At 46.6% G+C, this 25,206-nt stretch overlaps 1 protein-coding gene across 4 annotated transcripts in view; it reads left to right on the forward strand.

Annotated features, from left to right (window-relative positions):
• The window catches only part of mTerf5 (mitochondrial transcription termination factor 5), a 64,325-nt gene that overhangs the window by 11,773 nt on the left and 27,346 nt on the right, over positions 1-25,206 (forward strand). For 3 of the 4 annotated variants that reach the window (XM_075682494.1, XM_075682495.1, XM_075682496.1), the window contains exons 3-5: positions 8,473-8,707; positions 15,074-15,181; positions 16,887-17,150. In XM_075682494.1, the coding sequence (XP_075538609.1) occupies positions 8,473-8,707; positions 15,074-15,181; positions 16,887-17,150 (607 nt within the window). Of the gene's footprint in view, positions 1-1,281; positions 1,984-8,472; positions 8,708-15,073; positions 15,182-16,886; positions 17,151-25,206 lie in introns of those variants that run through there. The other variant, XM_075682492.1, reaches the window with a different exon arrangement.

Here is a 25,206-nt window from a genome sequence, read left to right on the forward strand (position 1 = left end):
ACTCTCAGTGGCTTCTATAACTGTGAGTGAAATGGAAGTCACGATGTGCCTCTTCATGCATTCTGAAAGTGTGGCTATGGCAACCCAAGGAAAACATGGTTTGAATGAAAATGTAACCTGCATACTGAAGCTGATGGCTACATTGTGTACACAGAATTTGGTGAGGCCAGATTTACCTCTCTAGAGAGCGGTAGGAGGAAAGCAGAGGAGAGTATGGCGAAAGCGGGAGAAGAAAAGCGTAGTGTCGCACCAGACGGGCTTTAAGCCTCCCCCATGAGCAAGCAGCAACAGCTCAGAAGACTTGCTCAAGAGAGGCGACGATGGCTACGAGATGGCGCCAGAGTAGCAGGCGTCGTCCACCAGATCTGTCGGCTGCGGCTGCTCTAAATCGCGCCCACGCGTCACCCACGCGCTGCCTCTGGCGATCTCCGGATTAGCGAGGCAGTCGCGCTACACTTCGCTCCGTTGCAACGTGCCGCACGAGACAGATTATCTGCACCAGCCAATATATCGCGCAACGGAAAAACGTTAAAAACTGCGCTCAAATTTCGCATTAGGGAGTATCGCAATAGTCGGTGAATTTCTTCGTGAACAGCCTAATTGCCTTTCCATCCGTAGCTACGGAAGAACAAGAAATCGCTCACGTGCTATCTGGTATATCGCGCTGTCGTCTTTGTGTCGTCTGCTACGCACAGGTGATCCAGTCAACGGCTGCTGGAAGAAGTACGTCACGCAGAATCCCGGTCGAATCCGCGGATTTCGGCGAAGCGGTCTGGTATTCTCCGCCATTGGTTCTGCAGACCACGGGGCGATCTCGGGTCGAGATCAGCCAGCTCTTCATCTCTGTCATTGGAATGATTGCAACAGGCGTTTCGCGCTCCCAATCTGTCATAGGAACAGACTTGCCCCCAAAAGAACATAAAAATATGATCCGGGAGCCCTCCAGATCTGCATATTGGAATTCAGCATTATCACAACTATTCTAGCCATCATATCACAACCATACGAATAGGCAATGTAGCCAGAGAAAGCATCGGGAAAGTAAAGGGTGTGGAGGCTAAGCATCGAGGTGTCAACAATGATTACTGTGGTGTATATCTCTAAATTTACCAACAGGACATGAAAGATGTAACACGAAAACGACTATACTTCTGGGCAGTTAAAATTATGCGCCAAAAATCTCAGATGCAGTTTGCGGCGATCAGATGGCGCTACCGATTTTTTAACTTCACGCAGTGGAGTTTGCTGAGGCTCTGAGAAGGCAGTGGACTAGTAGTGCTTGCTATCCAGTAGTGCTTGCTAGCTGCGGCGCACATGGCTGGCACGGCTAATAAAAGTGTTTTGTTAGTTTCTCGATTTTCTCGTGTGTTGCGGTGCACGCTTTTCGTTAGTTCAACTATGTAGCGCCTCTAGCCCGCGTCTGAACGCGCCGTGACCGACGGTAAGCAAACCTGCAGCAATGTTGCTGAACAGTTTGAGAATCGGTGGCAGGTTGTGTTGGAAACTGGCCCGCGGTGCGTCGGCGGCGGCTCCGTCAAGGGTAACAGGGACATCTCCGACGGGTCGCTCTTCCTCGTCCAAGGCACGGCTTGCCTCCAAAAAACGCGAAACGAAGTCGCTACATGAGCAGCCCTATTCGTTGTTGCTGTCCCTCGACGATCGAGACGACGATGACTTCAACCTGATCGAGGAGCCCGAGGGCAGCCCAAGCGAGCAGTCGCGCGCCCGCATCCAGCTTTTGACAGAATCGCTCGGATGCTCTCTCGCGAGCGCCACGAGCATCGTAATGGGCAACCGAAAGATCCTCAGTATACGACGCGAGACCTTGCTGAAGAACATTGGCATGCTCAAGTCGCTGTTTCCGGTGCGTGAAATCATGCGCCACCCGGAGATCTTCAGCTTCCAGTTCGGCGCGGCTGAGCAGCGCTACCGGAACCTTGAGGAGTGCGGCATCAAAAAGGTTACGCCCGCCAGAGTCATCAGGTGAGCCTTGTTGCCTTGACTAACACCGGCGCAGGTATTGCATTCGCGTTTGTGTGCGGTGAATGGTCGGCGGTTGTCAGCCGCTGTTATGGCGCCTGTTCATCGCTGAGCGTGCGCACACGCGCACGGACACGCACGTAGACATTTACGAAACATTTATCACAGCGCGTTCTCACTAATGACTCAAGTTTTACCTCTTCAGTCGTGGGCAGTTTAGTGGATGACCCTCCCTCACACCCTCAACAACTACTTTTGCTCTCTTGTCAGGCCATTTATAAATGTGCTTCTACAACCGCCAGCGTGGAAACCTTGTTTTAAGACGACTATGCGAAGCGAGCATAGATCCACCTTATTTAACTTGTAAGGATATTTGTTTCTTTTTTCTCTTGCAACTAGATGTTTGGATAAGCAAAGAAAGCTTGAGCCACAAACATGGTTTCTTCATGGCATGCTTTTGTACACAACCTTCATTTGCACAGGACAATTGCTGACGTGCAGAACAAAAACATTGACCTCAGGTGTCATGTAGGGAGTCCGGAAGAATACATTAAGTATGCGAGCAGTTGACCAAAGGAATCATGTCCATTTGCTCCATGCACTGTTTGTTCCTGTTTGGAACTGCTTGAAAAGCCTGGCTTTACTGGCCGCTCATTCCTTGTTCTGCAAGGTTTAATGATGGTGAGTGAGCTCTTGACCAAGGACAAGCTGGTGAGAGTAGCATCAGCAGGGATGAGGCTTGTTGTGGTTGGTTCAGTTGTGCGTAGCCTACAATTGGCTTTGCCTAGGGTTTGCTGGCCAGTGTTCTATGCACAACATGCATCAGATTGCTTACATGCTTTTAACAAGTGTGTGCGTATAAGCACTTGTGTTATGTGTGTGTGCACACCTTTCAAAGTGAAGCTTTCTTTGCTTCCCTATGGTTTGGCGTTCCTCATAGTTTCCTAGCCAGATATATTTGTGGATATATATAGACAACTTGAGCCGCTCAGTCTGTGCTGGGTGCTGTCTTGTCGAGTAGATAGCTTTGGCACTGGGTATGTGAGCATTCTCGGCCAATCGCCCAGAATAGATGTGCCACTGGGCCGCTTCAGTTATCCATCCACGGCAGCCCTGGACTGCCCAAGGCGGTGCTTTCAGCCAATGAGCGTTGCAGTACAGCATCTCAGGCAGCCATAGAGAGTCCAGCATGACAAATAGAAGAGGCCCACTGTGATGCAAGGTTTACAAAGCCTTAAACATATTTACATGTGTGCCGTACCTCTCTGTGCATACACCTCTCATCAACATTCTTCCTTCAACAAGCATCGTACATCACCTTCGTCTTCGTGATGCAAACAGCTACACGCAGTGAGGCTCTGCCCATGTCATCCGCTATTGCTGCTACTTCACTAAGCTAAGCCCGAAGCAGTGGCGTAGCCAGAAATTTCGTTTGGGGGAGGGGGAGGGGAGGCATTAACGTTGCAGCTCGGCCTCCTCCTTATAGAATTTGTCGAGGGATCAAATACATGAATAATAACTGAATTGCCATTGCCAAAGATGCTGTAAATGAATTTTTGAAAACTATGCACTGTCAAGACATGTAAAATATGTATTTTTTCACAAAAGAATATATTTGCATGCCCCAAAAATTGTGCCAGAAATAACTGATATCAATGCTTCCATGTTTATTTGTCTATTTAATAAGTAAAGAAGATATCACACCAACTTTAGAACTATATCATTTCAATACCAGCAAAGCAGTGCATGCCACTGATATAAAAAACTTAAAGGCCATGAAAAGAACAAGTTGAGGACAAATATTTCAATGAAACATTGTCATTGTAAATATGGAATGGCCAGGGAAAAATCTCCATGATGCTGTCCTTCGTTGCAATGTATTGCACAGGAGCAGCTGTCATCGGTCGTATATGGTAAGTAATTGCACCGAAATTGTAGTCGCAACAGAGAGCACATATAAAAAGCAGTTCTGCAATATATAGATTAGAAATGTAAAAACAGTGGAATACACAAATGCGAAGATACAGCTTGATAAAGAGCAAAAAAGTGTCACTGGAAACAAAGTTCACTGCATGTATACACAATACCTCGCAACAAGATAGTTAAATATATGCATAAGTCTCCAGTAAATCTATGTATCTAAGCAAAAGTCACTGTATATAATACGTCAAACAAGGCAAATGACCATGTTGCACAATCAGAAATCACAGAATTTTAAGACCAGCCCACCCTCCACTCCCCTCGATACATCACGCGTGACGGAAGGTGGCACACTTCCTCCCCGCTTTTATCCTTTACGCATACAAGACTGAGCCACCATCGTCGGCCCACCCATCACATACCTCCCCCCATTATGCTTTCACTCGCACATATGACATACAGTGCGTGGTGGCAATGTTACTGTCCTTGGACTTCATACAGAACATGACGGGGACGGCAGGAATGCACCTGAAGTGTCCCTATAATTGCTATCGCAATAATATGATAAAAGTATCCGGCAACTGAAGAGTCCCATGGTGCATTACTTCCAGAAAAAAGTAGTACCAAAATCTAACTTTAACCATGGGACAATTTGCTGCGCCACAACAATGTCTTTTCTTCTTTTGTGGGACGGGGCCACCGATATAAAAAGAAATGCAAAGGAAAGCATGTTGGCCACAATCGAATGCCTACTTTGGGCACCTAATGTGGCAACCGAAGGAACGTCGAAGGAAACTTGAGACACTTGGTCCGCAAAGAACCTTATGTATACTGCTCATATCCTACACCAGCGAGACAAAAGGCTCTCCGGAGAGGTTGCGATAACATCAAAGTTAAGGTGATTCCCTCAAATGAACGCACTGCAATCCATCGAGTCCCCACAGTGATGGCGGCGAGCAACCATTGTTTCTTTTTCTCCTCTGCTAGCCAGAAAGCATCCAAAACTCTGCCAGACCAAAATCCACTCGGCCAGAGAAAAATTAATGTGCACCGAAGTGCACTGTGTGGTGGTCGGGGCAACACAACAAAAACGCATGCGCTCTGGCTGGCTCTGGCAGCCTGCGAGTAGCGAGAAGAAAATAAAAGAGGCTCAATGTGTCCTCGTGAATAAAAGTCAAAGGAGAAAAAATAAATAAGCACGTAGTTACCTTTGCTGGCTTTAGTGTCTTGACATGGATTTAGTGTCTTTGGCACATGCACATGCTTTGGCATGAGTGAAAAAAATGTTGATGTTCTTTTCTGTGCCATGACGGCACAAATGAACCACCATAACGCTTCGTCTCATCAGAACTCGCTGCATGCTTTGTCTACTTGTCTGATAGTGAGTTGATTTGGCTTGTCTCGTTGTATGGTCCGATGTACGACTTTAGAAAAGTCAATGCACCGCTGGTGTCAAATGTTTATAAGAACATTAAACTCAAAGTTTCGGAATAGAAAATTTCAAGCACGACTTTGGAAATGTTAATGCACCTTTCGCATCTAAAGTATATGAGAACTTTATACCCTTAAGGATTTGGAATTGAAATCCATGCGCTCCGTAGATTCTGCGGCCTCGCAAGATGCCGTGACAAGCCGGCTCACCATCAAAATGCCTTGAAACTTTGTGATCAGGTGGGGCTCATTGGGCACTATGTGACTCCAGATGCATGGGGGTTGCCATGAAATCCAGCCAGAGTTTGCAATGATTGTGCCAAAATGTCTTTTCGAGTGTGAAAAAGACATTCTAGACAAAACCTGGAATGATTTTCGGTGCCGGGAGTTGTTTTGGTTGGTAGTGCATGAAAGCACGAAAAAGTATGTGGGGGGGGGGGAGACCCATAAGACCCCTCCACGCCATTTGCTACGCCCCTGGCCCAAAGGCGCGGATTCGAATTCCGGCCACCACTGCTGCATTTTGACGGGGCAAAAATGCCTATGTAGCGTGCATTGGGCGCACATTAAAGAACCCCAGGTGGTCGAAAATAATCCGGATTTCCCGCCACGGTGTGCCTCATAATTATATTGTGGCTTAGGGACATGAACCTCCAGAATTGATTTTTTTTTACCTCAATAACTCAAAAAACCCTTGCGTCATGTAGATTCTAACATTGCATTGGATCTGTATTTTTTTCTTGTAAAAAGTTTTCAGCACGCTACTACTCCTGTTTTGGTGCCACGATGTTTGACAGTGCAAACATAAACAAAGGACAACTAAAGATGCGGCAAACGAAGACAAGTGTTTGTCTTTGTCTACGTTCACGCTGTCAAACATCGTGGATCAATGCCAACTAGCCCGCTCACATACCTTACTGTTGCCACTATAGTTTCCGCTACCTGCCAACTTTGCACATTCTAGAAAGGCCACACTATTGATATAAAATTGTTAACCGAATAACCTTGGTTTGATGCCAGCACTTGGTAAGTCCTTTTCTTCTTTAAGTACACATCCTTCTTTACGCTGTTTATTTATCATCATGCAAACTTACCACATTTATCACGGTAGTGTATATAATTTTGTTGTGAATGAATGAGTGATTGAATGAATGAATGAATGAATGAATGAATGAATGAATGAATGAATGAATGAATGAATGAATGGTGGGATTTTACATGCCAAAACCATGATTTGATTATGAAGTATGCTGGGGCCGTATTCTGAAATGTTCACCTTCTGCGATAGTCACGTTCAATAGATCAAGCGATTGCTTAACCGTGACACCAGCATGCACTACCAACACGCGCTGTCGAACGCTTCACATCGCATGAGAAAGTGCACCGTGCGAGTGCAGAGTGGCTCGGGTGTGTTGTTTTCGAGTGTAGTGGCCGCAGTACGGGCTCAGCGCACTGACTGCGGTTGGTTACGGCTGCTTTAGGTAAAATAAATAGCAAAAGGAAGTCTGAAATGTTTTATTTTAAATTAATCAAGAAATATCGCCGTGAAACAATGCGTGTAAGACGACACCAAAAACTACCACAATCTTATCTCTAGTACACTCCACCACCAACCGAACGCCAAAAGACGCCAAAGGATGTGTTCGTTTATTCAGTATATGTCGAGAGCACCCATCGACACCATGATGTTAAAATGACGTAGGCCGGAACTACTAGATGGCGTGTTTTATTTTCCGGTTTTGCTAAAACAACCAATCACTGTTGGTGGCAGCGTGGCCAAGGCAATAGTCTCGCGGAAGGCAAACGTTTCAGAATACGGGCCCTGTAGCGAGATACTCCGGATTATTTTCAATCACCTGGGGTTCTTTAATGTGCACCGAATGCACGGTACACAGGTGCTTTTTCATTCTGTCCCCATCGAAATGCAGTGGTGGCAACCAAGATGCGATCCTGTGCTTAGCAGCACAACACCATAGCCGCTAAGACACCGCAGCAGTTGTCATTTCATTGTAGCAGTATTATTGTGCACATCTGTTGTCTGTTTCATGAATACTAACACCTGATTGCTTAACTTTTCTGCTGAGCTGTTTCTTGTGGATGCTTTTAGTTCACCTATGTAGCCAACGTATGCGAGCATAAAATTGGACTGATATCCAGCTGTACAGCTAACAATCCAGATATATTATGGCGTTAGAGTGGTACTGAAAATTGGAAGAAGTGTGCTTAATCTGATTTGAGTCACTAAAGGGGAAAAGAGCCCAGGGTAAATGGAGTGTATATTCATTGCATGGGAACATTAGGGCTATTTTAAAATTTTCACTATAGTTTGAGAGGAGATGAACGTAGAAGAAAGGATGGCACCAAACATGTGGTAGGCACCAAAGCTTCAGCTTCTCCTTATTGCACTGCATCTAGCCATCCTGTTGGATGTCGCTGTTAATGCCCTTCATTTGTACTTCTTTTGCAGGCCATGTAAACAGCATTGCACTTTTTAACTCGAAGCTTTCTTTATTTTTTGATGCTGTGGTCGGTGGTTCAGCTTGGGAAGGAACACGCAGTATTGAGGAGGCCGTGTTGCACATGCTTGCATGCACAAGCATGCATGCCATCGTCCATTGCATCATAGAGTAGACTTGTGTGACCAGTTGGCAGCAGAAAAAATGTGCTTGGTGCTGCATGTTCCATAACACTCATATAGGCAAGCTGTGTGTTCGAAAATGAGAACCCTATGATGTCATTAGTGCACAGGCACCTGTGCAGAAAGAAAGACAAATCTCCTGTTATTCCTGGTCAGGCCACTTCAATTCGTGGCTGCTATAATCTGCAGATTAGTCATTGTATATATACGATGATAAAGTGCTCATAACCAACAGAATCCTGCAGGCCTGCCAAAACCAGCATGTGCAAGGTAGGCATGCTAGGCACCCAGCTGTACAGTGTCATGGCTTTGGGGAGGTCGACACACAACCAAAGCGAGACAGAGGTGTTTCCCAAACATTCCAGAATGCAGACAATGGAGTGGCCTATTATCTTGCAAGGAGTGACGCAGCATGCGAAGCCGCTTAAGCCAAAAGACTTGATTCACTTGCTTTGACGACCATCTTCGATGCAAATTTTTTGTTTTGCTTTCTGCTTATATAGATACGTGGAGCTGATGACTAAGCCCGCCTACTCCCTGAAGCTGCAAGGTGAGGTGGCGATTGGGACTGACCCTGCAGCTCACATGCTTTCCTACCTGGACTGTCCCGCCAGGGTGCGTGCTGACATTCTGTCAGAGCTGCCACTCCACTATCCGTTCACCCTGAGCATAGCAGAGGTGAAGCAGGCTGTGCTGCGTGCATATCTGGCCTGGCGGCTTGGATGCTCCCGTGAACAAGTGCGTGTTGCTGGATTTTTCTCTTGGATGTGTGTTATGGGCACTTGATGTGGTTCTAATTGTGTGCCTGGCTTTGTTATCCTGCAAAGATCCTATTCCATGTGCTACTATATTGGTATTACTTTGAAAGACACTGCTATAAAGAAACACCAAGTCAATTTAGACTGGTATATTATCCTTTCAAAACCATCATTTGCTTTTCTTTGATGGCAAAAGGTTCACCATTCGTGGAGGAAATGAACATGAAATTTCATCCCATTTTTCTTTTGTGCTTGAAAAAGGTGGATCACTATAAAAGAAAATGAACCCCGACTTCCTTTATTATATTGCCCGCATAAGCAGCAGATCTGATGATGTCAACGTAACACCTAGTGTGCTGAGTAATGGACACTGATCGCCTCATGACTTTTGATATCCCGTAGTGCACATACAGATGGCTGGGAAAGATGTTCAACAGGACTGTCACATGCCTTGGTGAACTAGCACACCAAATGAGAAAACAAGCCCCACATTCCTTTATGTGGCAGTTCAGGCGGTTTAGTGGCTTTAACTTGAAAGAGATAGGAGTAGACATACAAGTAATAAAGACAGAAGTAAAAAAAAGAGAGAGTGAGAAAGGGAGATCGGGGGCTATGCAGAAGACATTACATATGTCTTGCACTTTCAATTTATTTCTCAAATATATATGCTTATACGTATTTTTTTAGCTCTTTGATCCTGCTTGTGTCTGAAAGTCAACATTAATTCTGGGCTAACATTTTAAAAGTGACACTTGCGAGGCATGCATTTACTTATTTTTCTGATGTTATGCCCAGTGGCAGCGACAACAGCCATGTTTCACTAGACAGCAATCAGGTATAAATCAATCACTCAAAGAGAACTTTATTAGACACATTTATCTTTAAATATGCAGAAGTAAAGCTGGATCAATTGCATGTTTGCCTTAAGAGTAGTCCAACATGACTTTTAGGTTAGCCACAAAAACTTGCAAATGTATGGATTTGAAACAGCAACATTTTTTAGCCGAATGAGAGCATACAAATGTAGCACATAAGGAAGAACAATAAGTAGGTACCATGTTATTTTATTACTACTTCTATTCTTAACTGATCATACCAGAAGCACTTCATCAGTGCCACAATGGTTCTTTAGAGCAAGCAAGTGTTCTGAAACTAAGCTAGCTCCAATATGTGTAATGAAGCCTGTTATCTCCCTTATGGCATGTTCACACTGGTGAATTCGGCGTCTACAGCAAACGGAATTATCCTGCTGCCGAAATTCGTGTCGTGCACACTGCTTGCCCACCGCGCCGCCAGAACGCGATACAGAGCCATTTGTCATGTAGGACACTCACCTTCAAGCAAGTGCGGAATATCCCGGATGTTCCCGCAGCACGAAACTAGAGGGTACTGGAATTGGGGAAGTGGGTCCAGCGGATGGTTTGGCAAGCGCCGAGGGTGTTGCAAAAAACGCTGAAATTGCGGCAGTGCAGCTGTCACCTTCTCCTGAAGTTCAGCCTGTTTCGGCAGCGCCCATTGGCTAACTAAGGCGTGCTTACGGGCTGAGTCGCTGTCGTCTGCTCAACGTACCATCATTGTCGTGTCGTTAGCATTGTTTCCGTCGGCGGAGAAGAAAATCACTGTTTCCGTCACCAAGTGTCAGAACTAGATGCAGCAGAGTGAAACGCCTGTCAAAGCTCCACGCAGCTGCGGTAGGGTCTCGGATGCGACAAGCGTCCGACCGGCTTGCGGAGCCCCTCATTCATGTGAAGGCAACGGTGGTGCCACTAATTTTTCAATAAAAAAATCCTCAGCAGAGAGTCCGCCGTGGACCCACTCCCCCTTTCTAGTACGCCGTACCGAAACTGCGCAGTTATCTCCGCTTGTGTAGAGTTTGTGTGTTATTATTTTGGCTGCTTCATCACTGCTTACAATGACAATAATAAACCCTGAGCAAGAAGAGGCAGCACTGCTGGGCCTGCTGGTAAGCACCTTTCTGGCGATGCATGACGCGCAGAAGCATTTGCTGAAGAAACAACGTCAGCGGCGTTGGTGGTTCCTACTGCTTTGCAAGAGCGCAAGAAGCTTGGTCACAACGCCTTGTCAGGTCGCTTAGTCTTCGTGCCTCACGTGGTACTTGCCAAAAGGGATAATGTGGTTACGCACCAATTCGATGAGCATTTCCTATGTTGCGACGTGTTCGAAGACGGCGATATGACGAGCATGTTGGGCTTGGCCGCCATCTTTCAAATTGCTGAATTGTGCTCCGATTGGTGCGCAGTGAGGGAATTCGGTGGCAGCTGCCGCAAAAGTCAGTCTGGGAGCTACGACGCAGAAGGAACTATTCCGGCAGATCTTGCTGCCGCCAAAGTGGGTTCCGCACTGCTCCAGACACCGAATGCCTCAGTGTGAACGGGCCATTAGAGCCTGCTTGATTTCTAAGTACTGCGTTAATGCTGTCACGAGTGACTTCATGCCTGTCAGAGCATTCTGGAATGACCATCAAAAGTGCCATATGATGGTACTGCTTTTATATGCAGACTTACGTAAACAGGAATGCCAGGTATGCATTAATGCTCTTGCTAAACCACTGGCTTGTTTGGCCTCAAATCGTGCATAGAGGTGGCCTTTTGCTATTGTGGATGCATTTTAATCAGACTATAAATGAGCCTTTACAATGAGAGACTTTTTCATTCTTGAAAATTCTGCATCTTATCCTTGGTATCACAGTAGGCAATGCCTACTTCCAATTTACAGTAGAACCTCATTGATACATTCCCATTACATACGTCTACCGGAGCCAACATTCGCTATCGAGAACACAAAAAATGACCCAGTAGAGTTACGCTAATGTTTTACCGGTTCATACGTTCCCGGAAAACACGATTTTTCGGCACCTATCTTCTGTACGTTGTCAAACTGCCATCGTATGATATGTTTTCTGGCCGCTAGATCTCGTGTAAAAAAGAGAATGCGCTGGGCACGCGGGATCGAGAACAGTGTATAGCTGCCCGCCGCCACAGCTTCACCGCGATACTTGCCAGCCCCTCTCACATGAAAACGCCAGCGTGCACTCAGTTTATCATTTTATTACCAGCAAATCTTCTCCGGAGTCGTCGCATGCGGCATTGACAGCTATCACCACCAATCCTATTGCGATAACCCGCCGTGGTTGCTCAGTGGCTATGGTGTTGGGCTGCTGAGCACGAGGTCGCGGGATCGAATCCCAGCCACGGCGGCCGCATTTTGGTGGGGGCGAAATGCGAAAACACCCGTGTGCTTAGATTTAGGTGCACGTTAAAGAACCCCAGGTGGTCGAAATTTCCGGAGTCCTCCACTACGGCGTGCCTCATAATCAGAAAGTGGTTTTGGCACGTAAAACCCCAAATATTATTATTAATCCTATTGCGATAAGTATCTTCGCCTATCTGTTTCACGGCACATGGTGCCGTCAAAAGCGTACCGCATGCTTTTAATAGGCGATAACTGAAGCGCACCGCCGCTTCCTGCTGCAGACTGTGATCGATCGTATACGTTTTCCACCCGCTAGATTCCATGTGAACAAGAAAAGGCGCAAGGCGCGCGCTATCGAGAACAGTGTATACCGTAAAAACCGGACTATAGGTCGGACTGGAATATAGGTCGATCACCCCCCCCCCCCCCTAACGAATTCTAAAAATGAAAAAAATCTTTTTCTACAGCAAAAGTACCAAAAGACACCCTTACCTTGAAACAAATGCGACTCAGCCGGTTGCACAATGGTGACAGTATTTATTTAAACGCTGCTCACTTGTGCACCTGGCCAAGGTCTTAACAGTGTCGCGCAACCCTTGACCCGCATGCTTGTCAGCACCTTATTGACAGCGCTGAGTGGCGAAACAAACGAGATACACGCATGTGTACACATGCGCTTACTTTCGCTATTTCGCCACTCCGTGCCGTGATGACAAGGTGCTGACAAACACGCGGGTCGGTGGTTGTGCGATACTGTTATAAATTGGCCGGGTGTACAGTGCACAGAAGGGCACGAAGTGCGCAAGCGCTACTCCGAATCAGAGCAATGCCTTTGGTCAGAGTCGTCTGAACTAGAGTCGGATGATGAGTGCTTCTCGCTGCCCAGTGCATAGGCGTGCGCAATCTCTACCACTTTCAAACGGATGCATTCGGCAGTCATAGGCAGCCATCTTACACGCAGCTCCCAGACGAACTCCGCAACTTTGTCTTCCAGTTCTGCGGTCCGCGCTGCGATCTGCCCAAGAAATGACATTTTATTTTGGTTGCTGCAAGTTGTAATACGTTGCTTTTGCCTCCACCACTACCGAATGCTCTTTTCGGATATTCCAAACTCGCGCTGTGCCCCCAGGTTGCCGTGGGCTTCCACATACTCAATCGCCTTTTTCTTGAAGGCGACGGTGAATTGACGTCGGCTTCTGCTCATTTTGAAACAATATGTGAAAAAGCAGCCTTTAACCAATATAACTGTGACAATGGAAACGCAAAATGTCGGTGCCACAATGTCGCCACGCCGAACTGCTGCTGATGGCAATAGCGAAGGCAGCTGTTTACTTCATCCGCCCATTGTTGCAAGACTTCCATAGTTTTTCCGCCAATGTCCGATATATAAGACGAGGGTCAACTTTTCGCAATGGTTTTTTGAAAAAAAGTTAGACTTACATTCCAGTTTTTACGGTAGCCACCCGTCTCACATGAAAACGGCGGCATGCACAGCTTCTTATTCCGGTACCTGCAAACCTCCACTCAGGTAGTCACATGTCGCATTCACAGCTATTGCCGCCAAACCTATTGCGATAAGCATCTTTACCTATCTGTTTTGCAGCGTGTGGTGTGAAGTGCCATTGTTAGCATGCTGCAGGCGTCGCGATGCAGGTATCATGTTTTGCTTCGGCAGCATCCGGGGTTGCCCACCAGCTAGATTTCGTTTCGGCTTCCCGTCGCCCTCTTAACACCACACAATAGGAAAACAACAAAATGCATCTCGGGCCGCAGGAGCATCACCAGCTCAACGTGTGTCGGGTGTCTTGTGCAGCAACGATCCGCGCGACGCTTCGCATTATGCAGATGCCAACAATAGCTGAGTCTGTTGAAATTTCTTAGTTACTTCGGATCGTGCGTTTTCCTGGTTAGTATGCCTTTCTCGCAGTTTTTTCCAGAACAAGGTTCTGCTGTACTTTGGACGAAATAGGCAGGTAATGCACCTAAACATGATATTCAAATGGAACCACCGTGAAATGCCACCTGTGGGTAAACCTTGAGTGGGAAAGAGCTGGCTATTTAGACTCTCATGTAATATCTACCGTATTTACTTGCATAATTGAATTTTGTCGTCAGAGTTCGATTTTTTTCCATTCCCGTATAATGATCGCACTCCGAACTTGCCACATCGATATGTCATGTGCCAAGTGTAGCTAACGAAGATCGCTCTTACCATCTGTCGAATGCTATGTGAACGACTCTTCAAGACAAACCAAGCGGTCTGCATGCACCAAACATTCTTAAGCAGATGCCCCATTTCATTCCTTTTATCACTTTCCGCACTTCCATGAAAAAAAAAGCTACAACCAAACTTGCCTTGGCTTTATTATTTGTAGGCTTTATAATGGTTGTGGTCAACAGCAACAAAAAAAGCGTTTTTCGATTCTTCTCGTCTGCCCTTGTGGGCACGCAACAAATCGCGAGCGGCAACGATAGTGGCCACATTTACACTGATACATTAGATGTGTACCCTATTCATACGCTGACACTTGTAACACAGCTAAGATATTCGCCCACCCAAAGCGGAAGCGTGCCGTATTAGGATAGTAGTGAACGCAAACGCCGCAGTTTCCGCAATGTGCCCGCAATGTTTTTCCATGTCACTGGCAGCTAAGCACACCCATCTCTGTTTCTGTCCCCTCAAAGTTGTCATGGCTACGTTATTGCTGCAAAGCTGCCGATAGTAACGATATTATTGATTACTGATGCGGAAGGAACTGTTTCAATGCCGGTAATGTGTTTACGAGAAGAAACAAATCATGTTCGGCTTGCTCCACCGGCTGCCATTTTCGTTTTGGTGTCCCGCACTGTTATAGCGGCAGCCGCCTATTTGTTGACCTGTTGTCATCCCGCAGCGAACACAGGAAGAAAAAAAGTTTTGTTTTCACAGGAAATTTAACCCACGTGCTGATCGCACCCCTGAGTTTGCTTCAATTTTTTTTGACAAAAAAGCATTCATTATGTGAGTAAATACAGTATCTGCCTTGTAGCTTTTGGTACATGGCATTAAGTATTCTGTAAAGTGGTGTTTGTAGTCCAGACATTTCATGGGCAGGGCGGTGATTTGTCTTGTTCTTGCATGCCCTGTTGCCAGATAGCCTTGCTGGTGCGAAAGTATCCATCTGTGGAAAATCGGAGCCTGCAGTTCCTCCGGCACACCATAGAGCTGCTGACCAACCACTTCCACATGCCCACTGACAAGGCAAGCTTTTTATTCCTTGAGCGGCTGGTGGTGTCTTGCATATTCTAGCTACACGGTAAAGTAGTTTAACCATACCAGGCAGCACAACCACGCATATTCTGATGTACTGTTTGCTTGAGCTTTAACTGGAGTCGAAGCACAGATAGTAGTATTATCGGTCCTTTTTTCTTGTTTTTGTTGCATCTTCTGGATGTTAATGTATTTGAACACCAATCCCAATATTACGAACTTCAGTATAACGAAATTCTCAATATAATAAAGTATCTAACTTTTATAACTTCTTTTCCATAGACGATCAATTATTTAGAAACTTAATGTAACAAAGTGCATCTATACATGATTTCAATGTAACGAAAATTTACTGCTGCTGTGAAGAAATACCAGGACAATAATAACGACTTCTGCAGATGCAGGGGATCAACTAGTTGAATTACAAGTGGCTGCTTGCAAATGCACCTCTCAAATTGCGCACTGCACGACCAATAGCGACCGCCAAAGCGGAGCAGTGTCATGTTCCACGTAAAAGTGGAATAAGGTCCTGTCACACCCCACACACTGTATGCTTTGTGTGCAAGGGAAAGTGCGTGAGGGCGAGCTGAGAACGATGGTAGCTTGGATGAGTTCAGTTGGCTCGCACGAGCAAGAGGGAAAGGGGGAGCGAGCTCGTGGCAACGTAATAAAGTAATGGGAGGAAGGGGTCAGGTTGGCGTGGGCCACCTTTTGTATAATGAATGCGCATGGTTGTCACTGTGGCGGAGTGCATATGCCACCGCTCACCCTAATTTAGAGGTAATCTGCCACATGTGCTAAGAGTGGGCCAACCCTTTTCGAGATAATGTCGTGCCACTGGGGAGCACGATCTGCCATGGGGGACAGAGTAGACGTGGAAGCACAGCTTGCTTCGCTTCGTACCGCAGAGGTGAAGATATTGTCGGCACTGCCATGGAACCATACCCTTCATCGCCGACTCGCAAATTGAAGGAACAAAATTTTTTTCTCATTCCGATTTGCTTTCTTTAATTGGCCAGTAATTCAAAAAAATTTGCGGCTCCTTCCATGTAAGAAAAAGCTACTGATGACTCTACTTATTTACATAAAAGGTCAAATTTTAATATAACAATATTTCTATATAACGAAGCAAAGTGACAATTTTGCCGACTGTTATGTCGAAGTGTAACTATACTTGCATGATACCTTTGCTTTGTTCATACTTGTGCAATTGTTGGTCCATCCCTGTCTTGTCCTGTCTACTTCGTTTCTTTTTTACGTGCATGTCTTCTTCAATTTTGCACTACAAATATTAATGCATTCCTGATGTCGTGATTTGTTCCCTGTGGTGTTTCGCTGTATTAAAGAACTCTAATGGTAAACACATTGACAGTCATTTCTGTGAACCGGCACAGTACTTCTAGTGCCTGGTCTGTGCATTAGAAAACTTGGGCATTGTATTGACTAGAACTCGACATCACTAATAAATAACAAAATATATCTGTAAGTCAATCAGTCATCAACAGTGGGTCAACAAGGGAAGCCTCGGGCTGGAGCCTACATTTTGACAAGCTTGAAACTTACCTTGTTCGTGCACCGTTGAATACATCAACTCTTCATCTTCCTGTAAACCCTTAGCTTTGTATGAATCAATCAGTCAGAGGAACCACCCTATCAGCTACAGCGACATAAACCCTTGGCATGCCTCCATGTGCAGATACTGCGCAACGGCTTTGTACTTCTGGCGCATCCGGGCAACCTGGAGAGCCAGCTGTCGCAGGTCCGTCACCTGGCGGGGCTGGAGATGCGCGAGCTGGCGGTGCTCTGCCCCCGCCTGCTGACTGTGCCGGCAGAGAACCTGATCCGTGTCGAGCGGCTGCTACAGGCGCACGGCATCACACCGGCTCAAGTGCAACGCTGCATCAGGATATACAGTCTCAGCCCGGAGACCATAGAAAAGCGCCTAAAGGAGATCACCAGGGTGCGCATGGTTTTCCTTTTCACGTGTAAACTGTGTGTTGGGGGACATCGTGGCTGATGTGCTGGCAGTCAGTAGCCAGAAAGTACCTCTGCCTGTGTCTGCGAAAGATTTAATGTGAAGCATTCATTGCCTTAGTCTTACTCTTTGCACATAGGTACCTTTTCTTGTGTTTATTCTCAGTGCACTGCCTTCTACATTATGAGACATTCATTTGAGGGATTGCCATCCATTTGTGTGCAGGCGCCAGTAAGAGTGGGTGCGAGAGAGAAAATCTGGGGCTTTTGCTCCTTGAATATATGATTCTGCCTAAGCACTATGGAGGACGTTTCTTAGCTCGTGTTGTAGGCGTTTGTCCCTAGGCGTGCCGGCATTGCAGAGTGGAGTCGAGTTTGTTTACGCTCAGACGCTGCTGCCAGCGCGGTAAAATAGATGAAGCAGTGAGCACTGACGCCCGATTTGGCGACCGCTGTGTCGGACAGACTGTCTTGCACCTGTGGCGCTCATGCTAAGTCAGTTGTGTCAGATCATAGCTTTCTGGCGCCTTACAGCGATGTACCTTGTAAGTAACATCACAGATGTTTCTCTGGGAGCAGTAGCGACCGTAGTAGAGCCCGGGCCGCATATGTTGAAAATGTAGAAGCCAGCGCCTTGGCAAGAAGCCGCGGTAGAACGCAAGTGGCTGAAAGGCTGCCAGTGACAATGACTGACTCAGCACCAGCGCCGCAGGCACGAGAAAGTCTTTCCAACTTACCTTCAGAGCCAAAGTTCTGACTGGTGCTGCAGAAGTCGCGGGGCATGGTAGTGCTGAACTTAGCGTCTGAACTTAGCATCACAAGTTGGCAGCTGGAAGTAGTTATATTTATTCAATCGTGTTTTTAACTAATTGAAACAACCTGTCATAATTTCGCATTATTGGCAGCACCTCCAGAACACCAAAGCAGCAACGTGGACACCAAAGCTAGAACCCAGACTGGTCCATCGGTTGGGGCTCGCCAAGGCCTGCGAGCAGGCCTTGGCGAGCCCCAACCAAGGGGCGTCACCAAGGGGCGTCCGCACCCACTGCCTCACCGCACGGGCAACCAGCGGCAGAGCGTACTATCGCGGACAGACAATTTTTTATGCGAACACCTCCTGGCACGCTTCAGCCTCCACGGCCCCATCCCACAGGCCGCCCTGCTTCCACCTTTGATCCTCCCACTACCCCTTGGGTACCCTGGAGATCCTGCACCGCCTGCTTTATTATAACCTCAGGTGCTCTCCTGAGTGCTCCGTTTGCCGGTTACATGTGCCGTCCTGGAGCAGTGCTTGTAAGAGATTCAATCTATCGTCGCGACGAAAAAAACTGACCCGCGACTCACACAACACCAGTCGGAACCTCGCCCCTTCAGACACAGCGATCACCAAGGGGCGTCCACGCCCACTGCCTCACCGCACGGGCAACCAGCGGCGGAGCGTAAATTAACTCAACCGCCCTCTGCAATGCAGGCATGCATAGGGTACAAATTCATACAACACGCGCTAAGAAACCTCCTCTGTAGTGTCTAGGCAGAGTCATATGTTCAAGGAGCAAAAGTCCCCAGATTTGCTCTCTCATGCATGCTCTTACTCGTGCCTGTGCATAAACAGCTGGTGATCCCTCAAATGAACGTCTCGTTTCAAGATTGGTTTCCACCATGCTGCCTTTAACGTTAAGAGACAGGAAGGCAGTGGTGCAGATTAGGGAGCAAAGGTGGTGGTGGGTATTCTCGTTGACATTAAAGGCTAAACCCCATGAGAGCGATTTTATGCATGACGGCGACGAGTGACGGCTTTGAGCGACAAAACAGGCAGTCGCTTGAACAGATCGCTCATTCTAGTAACTCGATCGCTCGGTTCTAGAAACGTAGAATTCGTCGCCCGTCGCCCGGAAGTGCTATGAGCGACTAGCCAATAGCACGAAGCTGGAACTGGATGCACATCACTGAAATTCTACTGATTGTCGCACGGAAGGAGCAAATGATTGAATTTTTATACGTGCAAGGATAAGAACGTACTGCAAGACCCTCAGAAATGTTCTATGCGGCTTTTTATAGTAAAATACATCAACTTAAATTAATAAAAAGCACACGTCACGCTAGTTTTGGCACGTAGATTGCTGCCCTCATGCCAGCAACACCAGGAAGACGATGCTTAAAATCTTCGCTCGCATGGGGTACGACTTGTAGGCGACGAGCAAATGCGACAGCCATCTCCATCGCATCGCTTGTCGCTGTCGCGCTCAAGATCGCTCACATGAGGGTCATGACCTTACCTGTCAGTGGTGACCGAATGTTTGAAATAAATGTGCCTTCGGGTTGCGAAGCGCCAGCTAGCATTGTATCAGAGGTGGTTCTGCAACCTTCTGTGACTCCTAAAAAAAGAATTCTTATTGGGCTGCCGCCCCTCAGCTTTCACCAAAACTGATCTTTTGCTTTGCGCTATGGGGGCTGGCACTACAGTAGTTTGGGAGTACAGTTAAACCTCTATGTAACGGAAGTGCATAAAATCAGCAATTTGTTTCGTTATATTGAAATTTCGTTGTATTGAAATTCAACCTTTTATGCACTCAAGTACAGTGACTGATCGATTTTTCATACACAGAAAGGGGCTGCAGCATTTTCCTAATCGTTGGGCAATCGAAAAAAGCAAATTTGAAGGAAAAAGCAATTCATTTCGATCAATTTGGGGAGTCGGCAAAGAATGACCCGGTTTCATACCACGTCGACGATATCTTCACATCAGCGGTATGAATTAAGCGAAGCCAGTCATGCTTTCGCATGCACTCCGCCCCCGCAGCAGATAGCATCGCCCGCAGTGGGACGACGCTATGAGGAAAGGCGCTGAGAGCGGGGAGCGAATGCTTTTGTCTGCCTCTCACTCCAGCGAGTCACCGAAACTCGAGATTACACAACCTCCAATACTAAACACGTGGGAAGACAGCTTACATAATGCCACACCATCTCAGCACGCCCACTCTTTGCACACGTGGCAGATTACCTCTAAATTAGGGTGTGTGGTAACGTATGCGCTCAACTGCGCTTACAACCATGCACAGCCAGGGCCGAGGTGCCTGCCAGAAGTCGTTAACAAGTCAACATACCCCTCTCACCCCCCCCCCCCTCAACCCCTCATGCTTGCTCGATCGTGTTACTGCGAGCTCGCGCCTTTCCCCCTCTTTCTCTTTGCTCATGTGGAAAGGCGTCACTTGTAAAGCCACCATATTTCTTGTCTCGCCTTCGTTCACTTTCACTGACACCTGTAGCACAAGTGCGCGGGACGCAATAGGACCTTATCGCACTTGAACTTTATACAGAACATGATGCGACTCCATTTTGGCGGTCGTTCTTGATGCAGGGCGCGCGATTTCAGAGGTGCGTTTGCAAGCAGCTGCTTGTAATTAATTCGTTTGACCATCTGCATCTGTAGAAGTTTCCATTTATTGTCTCAGCACTCCTTTGCGGTAGAAGTGAAATTTCGTTACATTGAAATCACACACACACACACACACTTCGTTATACAGTTAAACCTCGATATAACGAACTTCACGGTAACGAAATTCTCGATATAACAAAGTATTTAACTTTTCATAACCTCTTGTCCATAGAACACCATGTAATTAGAACCTCAGTATGATGAAGTGTGTTTGTATATAATTTCAATATCACGAAATTTGGCTTCCGCAGCAAAGGAATGTCGAGACAAATGGAAACTTCCGCAGACACAGATGGTCAAATGATTGAATTACAAGCTTCTGCTTGTGAATGCACCTCTCAGATCGTGCGCGGCGCCACCAGAGTGACCGCCAAAGTGAAGCCGCATCATGTCGCATATATAAATTCCAAGGGCGATAGAATCCTATTGTACCCCTCACACTTTGTCCTTTACGTGCGAGTGAAAGTGTGCGAGGGTAACAAAGAAATATAGTGGCGTCGTTCACGATTGTGAGCAAGCAAAGGAAAAGAGGGGGAGGGGAGCTCACTTGCGGTAACACGATCAAGTGCGTGCTAAGAGCAAGAGGGTAAGTTGGTGTGTGTCGCAATTTCTGGCATGCGTCTCAGCTGTGGCTGCGCATAGATGTAAGCACGGCTGAGCGCATACACAGCTTTTCACCCTGCTTGAGAGGTAATCTGCCGCGTGGGCAAAGAGTGGGCATGCCGATGCGCCGTAGCATCATGTAAGCTGTCTTCCCAAGCATCTAATATTGAAAGTTGCGTAATCTTGAATTTCGGTGACCCGTTGTAGCAAGAGGCACATGAAGCATTCGCTCCCTGCTGTCGGTGCTTTTCATGATAGTGTCGTCCCGTTGCGGGCAACGCTATCAGCCGCAGGGGCGGAGTGCACGCGAAAGCGTGGCTGGCTTAGCTTAATTCGTACCACCTATGTGAAAATATTGTCGACGTGGCCTGAAAGCGTATCCTTTGTCGCCGACTCCCAAATTCATCAAAATAAGTATTTTTCTCATTCAAATTTGCTTTTTATTCTTATTGCCCGATAATTTGGAAAATTCTGCAGCTTCTTCCCATGTAAGAAAAAAATCTATCGGCGACTGTACTTATTTGCATAAAAGGTTGAATTTCAATACAACTAAATGTCAATATAACGAAGCAAATTGCCGATTTTCCTACTCTGTTATATCGAGGTTTAACTGTATATCATAAGGAGCTAACAAACAAATACACCAAGGACAACATAGGGGAAATTACTTGTACTTACTGATGTACTCCCACCTGCAGCCAGTTCTTCTTTCATACACTTTCATTTCTATTAATTTTTCTTTTTTGTCGCATTTGTGAAGCTGCAGGGCAAGTCATGACATTCTTGCCTTCTCAGCTTGACTATTTATGAATGGCTAAATGGCTAAATAGATTTCGTTCCGGCCGCGAAGGTCTCTACATCTCAGTAAGGTGCCTCGCGGTGGTCTCGTGCTGAAGATGCCCTCTCGGTGAGCGCATATTTCCCCCCTCATCTTTTAAGAGATTGAATACATACAAGCATTTGTCTCGCAAACCAGATTTATTTCAAGGGAATTTCCCACGTCTCAATAATTTCTCTCGTCGTATACGAGTGCTGATTGCCGTGTTATAGTTTGTTAACGAAGCTTCCCCTCAAGTCTAAATATTTTAAGGCAGTTTTCCTAGTCTATAAAGCCGCTCGAGTTCACGCTGCTCCTCTGGCGGCCATTTTTCAAAGAAATTATGCCTTCCAACCACTCAGAATGCCGGTGACAACTTCACGTTTGATCAATTCTGGATATTGTAAATAGTAAACAGCTACTTTTGCTTACATGATCGGCCATGACATTGAAATTGCTGATACAACGGAAAGCATTGCACCGGATGCACGTATATAGAACTGTGTATGTTGAGCGAGATAAGAGCTGCACTATAGGCATCGCAGGCAGTTTTAATTGGAGGCAAACTTGGCAAGTGCGCCTCGAATGATAAATTGTTTTGTCTAAACCGAAACAGCGCGAATTGGTAGGCTGCATGAAAGAGAGACATTCTTATTGAATGACAGGAAGTTATTCGGCATATATCTGGCGATCACTCAGGAAATGGTTGTTGTGGAACGACGAGTCGGTTCTGAAGTACTTCGCTATAAAAACGCGCGAGATAGTGTCGAGCAGCCTATATTGGCTTTTGTGTGTGTATATATATATCAATTCTAAATATTGTAAGGCAGTTTGTCGTGTGCGTATCATGGACACGCATGCTTATATCGCCTTCCGTTTCCCTACCACGGTTGCGCTTTAAAACCAACAGCGCGCGCATGCGATCCCATAGATGAGATGAATACATATATATAGAAAAGTATCAGTCATAGCTCTCGTAGTATAGCCTTCTGAGCCGTTTCCCTTTTCTTTTTCTTCTCTTTTTTTTTTCGTTGAAGGAAGTCCTATTAGGGTTATTATAATTACACGAAGGTATTTCGCCCTCGCCAGCAGCAGTACTTGAGATAGCTATTCCGGCGGCTAGCTTCCCACGCTATGCGTGCCGCCCCCGCACCTGTTTAAGCTTTTTCCTAGACGCTAGAGCTATACAATATCCGCGCAACCTTGAGCGATCGGAAAGCGCGTTTTCCACCCTGGGCCGGCGGAGAGGGGAGATTTCGTTCCGGCCGCGAAGCTCTCTACATCTCAGTAAGGTGCCTCGCGGTGGTCTCGTGCTGAAGATGCCCTCTCGGTGAGCGCATATTTCCCCCCTCATCTTTTAAGAGATTGAATACATACAAGCATTTGTCTCGCAAACCAGATTTATTTCAAGGGAATTTCCCACGTCTCAATAATTTCTCTCGTCGTATACGAGTGCTGATTGCAGTGTTATAGTTTGTTAACGAAGCTTCCCCTCAAGTCTAAATATTTTAAGGCAGTTTTCCTAGTCTATAAAGCCGCTCGAGTTCACGCTGCTCCTCTGGCGGCCATTTTTCAAAGAAATTATGCCTTCCAACCACTCAGAATCAGCAAAAATCGACTGCCGCGGACAACATCAGTCCCTTTCCACATAAGTATGAGGCTCGGAGCAGGAGCTTTGGCGCTTGAAAGTAACCGTTGGCTTGACGAACCAACCGACTGAGCTACCTTTCCAGGCAACATTGAAGGATCACGAGTTCAAATCACATGTTATGTTCCTTTTTTTTTCCTTTTTTTTTCTTTTAATGTATTTTCCTTCCTTTTATCACTGTACGGAAACCCTCCTAAAAAAAAAAAATTATATATCCTCAATTATGTGTGGCCACACATGTGCAGGTCATAAATACCAGGTTCTCTAGCCGAGTGCCATCCATGCGGTATAACCGAGCTCAGATTGGTCCACCTTGACTGATCAAATAGGGCACCACTGTAGGTTAAATGAGGCGTACAACTCCTGCGGGACCCGCCGTGGTTGCTCAGTGATCATGGTGTTAGACTGCTGAGCACGAGGTCGGGGGATCGGACCCCGGCCACGGCGGCAGCATTTCGATGGGGGCGAAATGCGAAAACACCCGTGTACTTAGAATTAGGTGCACGTTAAAGAACCCCAGGTGGTCGAAATTTTCGGAGTCCTCCACTACGGCGTGCATAATCAGAAAGTGGTTTTGTCACGCAAAACACCATAATTCAATTTTTAATTTAACTCCTGCGGGGACGGTAGAGTATCCGTCTCCAGTGCAAGAGGACCGTGATTCAAATCCCGGTGCCGCGCAATTCTCCACCGGGAAATACAAAAAAAAAAAAAACCGTGTGTTGAGAAAATTGCACAAACAGGCCTCGAGTGCGGCCTGATCCCGGTGACCAGAACCGGTAACGCACTCTCTCACCAGAGCAGGATTGGCCACCCTGGTGCAGTACTTGGCCACAACCTCCTATATGAATACAACAATCAAACCCCGGCCCTCAGTCCCCAGCAGCCGCGAAGCAACTGACCACGGCGGCGGTCAGATCTGTAACGCTGCAGAGGGTGCTAAGAATACCTGGCTCCGGACAGGCCGCCATTGGAATCTGAACCTGGCAACGTTTAACGTTAGAACGCTATCTAGTGAGGCGAGTCTAGCAGTGTTATTGGAGGAATTAGAGGGTAGTAAATGGTATATAATAGGGCTCAGTGAGGTTAGGAGGACAAAAGAAGCATATACAGTGCTAAAAAGCGGGCATGTACTGTGTTACCGGGGCTTAGCGGAGAGACGAGAACTAGGAGTCGGATTCCTGATTAATAAGGAAATAGCTGGTAACATACAGGAATTCTATAGCATTAACGAGAGGGTGGCAGGTCTTGTTGTGAAACTTAATAAGAGGTACAAATTGAAGGTGGTACAAGTCTATGCCCCTACATGCAGTCATGATGACCAGGAAGTCGAAAGCTTTTATGAAGACGTGGAATCGGCGATGGGTAAAGTCAAAACAAAATACACTATACTGATGGGCGACATCAATGCCAGGGTAGGCAAGAAGCAGGCTGGAGACAAGTCAGTGGGGGAGTATGGCATAGGCTCTAGGAATAGCAGAGGAGAATTATTAGTAGAGTTTGCAGAACAGAATAATATGCGGATAATGAACACCTTT

Source organism: Dermacentor variabilis, chromosome 2, assembly GCF_050947875.1.
Source record: "Dermacentor variabilis isolate Ectoservices chromosome 2, ASM5094787v1, whole genome shotgun sequence".
Lineage (NCBI taxonomy): Eukaryota > Metazoa > Arthropoda > Arachnida > Ixodida > Ixodidae > Dermacentor > Dermacentor variabilis.